General features: G+C 43.8%; 1 protein-coding gene across 1 annotated transcript; it reads right to left on the bottom strand.

Annotated features, from left to right (window-relative positions):
* Nucleotides 1-482: 482 nt before the first annotated feature.
* LOC148878606 (C2 calcium/lipid-binding plant phosphoribosyltransferase family protein) lies at nt 483-4,267 on the bottom strand. Its single transcript, XM_088957138.1, has one exon. It carries the CDS (start codon nt 3,855-3,857, stop codon nt 804-806), a length of 3,054 nt encoding a protein of 1,017 aa, XP_088813264.1. The 5' UTR covers nt 3,858-4,267; the 3' UTR covers nt 483-803.
* Nucleotides 4,268-6,711: the final 2,444 nt, after the last annotated feature.

The following is a 6,711-nucleotide window of genomic DNA, read 5'->3' as shown; positions in this document are numbered from 1 at the left end:
AGGCATGCAGTGCATACTGACTAACAGCTAGATCCGTTGATGCACCACTGGGCTCGGGTTGAACTTTTACCAATATTTGAATGGGCCTGCGCGAAGCTCAAGCCCACAGCATGTAAAATGTTCATGGGAATCCCGGCCCATAAACAGGCCTATCAACACATACTTTCTCTAACCAAACTAAACTTGCCACAGCAGAACACACAAGAAATACTATATTGTAGGTTATTTCTTTATTATTCATTCAAATCCGAACTGGTATTTTCAAAGATCAAGATATTAAATTGAACTTGAATCATCTCCAAGTCTGATTCAAATTCAAATATGAAATCTAGAAGAAGATCAAAGAATATGTGGAATTGTTCTACATGATATTCTGAAATTAGAGAATTCAGTCATTCAGTGGTACCATTTGGACTCATCAGAGAAAAACAACAGTAGGGGGGGGAACTGAAAAGAGCCAAAGCTTCCACAAGAAATGATAAAAAAACATCCTACATTCTACTTATACAAAAGATAAGACATCTGTTCATTCCAATTCCAAATTACAAAATTGTCCCCCCCTCCCCCTTCAACAACATTCACCACCACCAAGAGGAGAGGACAGGGTCTACATCCAATTATCTAAACAAAGAGGGCATATATGGCCATATGCCACCACCACATGAGTGAGTACATGATGAGGCTTCCAATAAGTTCTAAAAAAACCCCATATAATAATTACAAAAACCAAAAAGCCTTAATCCAACAAACAACCCCCAAAACAAAACCATGCATTTCTCTTCTCTATCTTTTTTTTTTTTTTCCTACAATAAACTATCAGCTTTAGAAGGCAGCCTTCTGAAGAAGCTCAGAGCCGGAGAGGGCAGCTTGCTCCTGAACCTGGGTGGCCTCAAGGCATACAACCCCCACAAGGCCACCACCACGCGAAATGGCACGGCGTAGAAACCGACGGCAGCAATCAAACAAAGCACCACGAACAGGAAAGTGGCCCGTGGATCTCTCCAACTAAGCAATGCTTGGAAGCGTTCGCCTTGAGTTGCCAAATCACCCACAACTGTCTGTATCCTCCCAGCCACACTCCTCAGCCGGTCATACCTCATTCGTACGAGCTCAGCGCTCCGGGTTGTTGGAAATGTGTCGAACTCCTCATCCAGTTCATCGGCAAACGCTGTCTCTGCGTACGAGAGTCTAGTGTCCATGTGGGGAGGGTGACGCGGCCGTGAGCGATACCGCCAAAGACCCGTGAAAGAAAGACAGAGCAGTATGGTTGGGAGGATCAGCTCGGGAAAGGAGACAAGCACAAGAAAGAACGCCAGGAAGAGGACCGAGTATACAGGCTTTTGCCAACTTCGGATGGATTCCACCCATCGTCCCATGGCGATAAGTATCCCCAGTACAGATACCAGTCGGAAGAAGTTAGCCTTGCTTCGTCTCATGCTCCACATGTGCGAGTCATGGTCCAGCATGTACTCAACCACCTCTCTCCCCAGCGGTGGCTCTGCCCGACTCAACCTGGCAGCGACCACATTCATTGCCTGGTACCTCAGGCTCTCCAGTTGGTTGACTGACAATGGCCGCACGTAGTGCATCTTGGGCAGCAGTGGGGACATGTACATGTGCAGGACATTAGCCATGTTGGCGCATGAAAATCGAACAGCCAAGTGAAGCTCCCCCATTTTCTTGACGCCCGAGGTGTGCAGCATCAGCAGTGGGTATGCATGAGTGTAGACTCGGTCGGACTCCAACGTGGACAGCCGGATTCTGACCTTGCCAATCCGAGAATCACGAGCCCCGGCGCCCACTGTGACGCTGGTTTTGTCCAGGTGACAATTGTCGAACACTCCAACAGTGATCACAGTGCAAGGGTCGAACACTTCCCACGTATACTGCTCGTTCCACTTTGGCGCCAAGCTGTCGACGACAGTACGCGTGCGGACCCATTTCTGCCCATACTTGGCCACACAGTATGCATCCGTAGAGCTGCCTTTTCCCTCTTTGAGCTTCATCGGCATAAGCCCACTTGCCCCCAGTATGCCCATCTCCAGCACCCCAATGTGGGGCTTCCACAGCTGCTTCGCTGTCGGCCGGACATCGCTGCTGTACATCGTCGATTCATCCAGGACGTGGTATCCCCCGTCAAGTGAGACCCGGAGATGAATCCGTGAACCAAACCTCGAAACCACCTTGGACTCGGTGAAGCTGTAATGCATGTCGAGGCTGAACCACTTGGAAACCACCGGCTTATCATCGGTCCTCCGTTCTATTGCCATCACCGGAATCAGTACCCGACCCAGGACCTCGTCTCTTCCTGGCCCTATTCGATCCTCCACACACACCATCAGATAATCTTCCAGGGGCTCGGGGACGACGAATATCATGTCCTCGTTCCAGAACGGGTTCGAAAGGCTTCGGTTCGGCGAAGCCGGAGCAGTTCTGGTTCTCAGTACCTGGTTTCCTACCTGGGCCTTTGCCGAAAGCTCTGGATACCTCGCCATTGCCGACCCTTTCTCGCCGGGCACAATGTCTTGTGCTTCAATGATAGTCACTCGAAGATACCACAGCTTTGGAGACAGATAGACCTTCGACTTGATAGAACAGAGACCGTCGAAATGGACATTTGCCGCCTTTGAATGCCACGCCTCTGCAAATGCTTCATCGGCCTGAGTGCCGAACCAGACAGAAACCATCACCTCTCCTGCCTTGGCCTTCTCCCCTTTCTTGTCCTCCATTCGGTACCACTGTGGAGCCAACTGACTGTCTGGCGGAACCCGTTTCGGCACCTCGCTCAAGTCGAACCAGATACGGCCCAAGAAGTCATCTTTTTCCTTCTCCTTCACAAAAATCTCCACCATGGATGACTGTATACAGTCCTTCGAGAAAGCAAAAACCTGGTTCCATTCAGCATTACTGGAACTAGCCCTCTTCGTGATACCTCTGTAGTTGCCAAGCTTCACCTCCGCCATCACTTCACCTCCAAAGATCGAAAAGTCGCGAGCTTTAACAACTCGAACGTACAAATACTGCATCTGCTCGACAAGATCATAAGTTGAACTGGTTTTATCTTTACTAGACGACCCACCACCCAAATGAGGACTAGTTTCTTTTAGAGAAAACTCGTTCGAGCCACTATAATGGAAACCCATCAATCCACCACCAACGCCGACACCGCCACCACCACCACCACCACCACCAACGGTGGGAGCGAGGATAGATGGACCGGGGGGTCCAGTGGTGATCACAACAGGTTTAATCTCACCTGGGTTTGTCAGCTCTATCGGTTTTCCTTGCTGAGGTGGTTGTGGCCGTTTGTGGTTCTCCTGCATCAACTGCTGCTGTTGTTGCTGGTTCTGTTGCTGCTGCAAAGACATAGACGAAGACGTCGAGACTTGATTGACCTTCTTCTGCTTCTGCTTCACAAAACTGGTAGAAGCATTCCCTTCATCTTTCCTCTCTTCCTTGAAGGAAAGATAGAGCTTGAGACTGATGTCACCACGAATATGAGAAAACAAGCTCCTTTTCTCAAGGGTGTAGAGCTGAACAATCTCTTCTCCCTCTCTAGCAATACTCGAGCCAGACACTCTAACCTTACCCAGAAAGTTTCGACTGTTGCCGGACTTCTTCTCGTTAAATATATTAATTTCCACGGTCCTGTACGGAAGATCAGCGATATCATTTACATCGAAAACGAGCTTTTCGTTCCATATCGGATTCAAATCCTTAAACTTCACTTGGGTCCTTCGCGTCTGGTTTTCAAAGATCACTTCCACAAATGGCGAGGACGAGCCTTGGCCATCTTTGGGCATTAAGTTGTGCGCTCCAACCACTTCCACCACGAGCTTCTCTTTTTTGTGGTTCATGTCTCGCACTTAACAAGAGAGAAAGAAAGAACAGAACCAGAGAAAGAGGTAACGAGGAAGATTGGATTATACAGAGAGAGAGAGAGAACCCAGAAGGGTTTAGAGTCGAGAGAGGTTTTAGTTTGAGGGTTTAGGGGCGCGTGAACGAAGAGTGACAAGGAGACAAAACGGGAGGCTCAAAGGAGGGAGGAGTCTAAATCCGGTAAAGCAGTGAACCAGAGAAGGGTACAGAGGAGGCTTGACAGGTGAGAGGGAGTAAGGTAAGATGAGCAGGAGCGCATGCCAGAATCTGGCAGAGAATCCGAGAATCTTAAATGGAGGGAAAAAATGAGAGAGATAACAGTGTCGTTGATCGAGGCGATAGCCTGGAGGGACTGTTTGGGGCTGGCAGGAGAGAGGGATAGTTGTCTGTGTTTTTTCATTTTTTGAATTCTTTTAAAAAGCCTTTTATCAGGGATTTGAAGAGACTACAGGTGATGTAAGTGTGCAATGTTGCATGCCATTGAAAGGATGGATGTTGGATGTCGGATACCCAACAGAAAGCAGTCTGCAACCTCAGAAAAAACCATTCTCTTGGGCTTCTGCGACAATGACCTCCGAAAAAAAAAATCAAAAGAAGTAAAAATCGGTAAAAAAAAAAAATTGAACGATTTCATATTCGGTTAAAACCATTTACCCGATCACATGGGTTGCTCCATCCATCCACTGGTGTAGTACTTACTACTCAATGAAAAAGAGGAAAAAAATGGAGATAAAGTCACTTAAAAGGATGTATTTATTGTGAATTTTGCATGGATAACATGAAACCCCATTATTAAATACTATTAATAAATTAATATAAAAAATTAAAATTTTGTATATCATTTATAAAAGGGAGAATGGTTGTTCAGCACACCTCAGAATTTTTAATCCCATTCTACAGGTGGGATAAATCTTGATTGTGGATTGATGCCAAATTTACAAATAGGATGTGGTTTATAGGAGGTTATTAATAGACTACTGAAGATTTGTAATTTCAGAATTCTGCAATAGGTTGCAGTGTATTTCTCGGTTAATATGAATTATTATTATTATTATTATTATGACAACAAATATTGCAATGAACAAAAACAGAATAAGTAGCACATTCAGGATAAACCTTAGATAATAATTATAAATAAAATTATTAAAGAAATTCTTATAAATAAGGATCAAAATTTTGATACAATACACTTTATATCCGAGTATGCTACTCTTATAAGGCTTAGATGATAACATATCTTTTGGGTCTCAATATACTTTTTTACATGTTTTTTCTCAGTAACCCGTTATTTATATATATAAACTAAAAAAAAAAAACTAAAAAAGGTGTATGGATACTTTAAAGTTTAAACCATATTTATAAGACTTGAAAATGTGACTCTTCAAGCTCTGAAGAGTGGAGACAATTTAACTAATGAACATATATTAATGGTATATATATATATATATATATATATATTCAAATATGAATCGGTTGGATTGGGAATGAATCCCCGATTCAAATTCAAATTTGGTCAAACAGATAGCATTTGAAGTCCTTTGAACTAATTGATATAAATGGTAATAAATGGGCTCAATCCTCCGACTTCATTACCATGAATGGGAGTCCGACTCTTTTGGTAATGTGTATAAAAAAACGAAACGAATCATAGGTCTAAGCACAAATATGAGGTAGGGAGTAGGGAGGCTTACCCAAAAAAAGAAATAAAAACTGGACCATGGAAGTCTCTGGGACTGGGGGGCGTGACAAGGGGCCAATTGGTTGTTCCCCTTAGAAGGGACCCATTTGCATAACAAACCAGTCGTTCCCTATTTTCAGGAGACCCTTTTGTACTGCTTTGGGCCTTTGTGTCCAAAAACAACGCAAAAGTGTTGTCCCGTCCACGCTCGGCGGCTTTATACATGGACGGACCATCCCTCCCTATCCCTGCCTGGATTCCTGTGCCAATTGCTGTTTGGGAGTAGGAGTTTAACCGTGTATTAATTAAGTTGGATAAACCTTTGGGTCCTTAACGGCTATTTTATCTGCTCCACACAATGCTTGGACCAATGGGAAAAGCCGATCGATGCATTGTTATGTACTTTGTTCCCAGTTGTCTCACCCACTCCATCTGATAACCCTACTAAACCTTGGTTGATGTTGGAATGGGATCTGTTTTGTTCTACCAGCAAAAAATATGTTGAAATGGGGTCTCAGACTCTCAGCCATGCTTATCACTCTTTGGCTCTTATGGATGGCATTTAGCTATCTATATAGTTCATCTACAATCTGCCGTGGCACCTGAGGAAAATTGTTCGGGAATATTTGGATTTGAACAAGTGGCTGAACGACTACTTTCATTATAAACATGTTTATAGGAAGGCTAATCGTCCAGCAGATTGATTAGTTAATGCGACTTTATCTTCTGCTCATCAATTGGATTGGATCCGGTCCAATGTGAGTCTATCATAAATGAACCACGTCTAATCCAATCCAATCCAATGAATGTTTTAGATCAATTTAGACTGGTTCAATTCAATGTCTGAATCATCTAGTCTGCTTAAATTCACTTTGATTTAGATTGGTTTTAACCAAAATTCAATCCATTGACACATATATTCTTTATCTTATATAAATGGATAAGATATTGGCTTAATTCAGCCTAATCCAATATAAATTTATTATGGATGAACCAAATCCAATCCAACCTAATCCAATACACTTGTTGGTCCATCCAATCTGTCCAAATTAATTTTGGACTGGACAAGGTCCAATCCAAAATGGGTCCATTGACACCCTTACTCAGTGAGTGGCCTTTAGTCTTAATAATATTCTCTATGATTTAAGGACTTT

The sequence above is a fragment of the Nelumbo lutea genome, chromosome 1 (genome assembly GCF_056320005.1).
Source record: "Nelumbo lutea isolate HS-2025 chromosome 1, American lotus-T2T, whole genome shotgun sequence".
Classification (NCBI taxonomy): domain Eukaryota; kingdom Viridiplantae; phylum Streptophyta; class Magnoliopsida; order Proteales; family Nelumbonaceae; genus Nelumbo; species Nelumbo lutea.
This window is presented reverse-complemented; position numbering and strand designations above follow the sequence as displayed.

Coding starts and splice junctions, on each gene's coding strand:
- LOC148878606 (XM_088957138.1), bottom strand. CDS start 3,857: ATGAACCACAAAAAAGAGAAGCTCGTGGTGGAAGTGGTTGGAGCGCAC.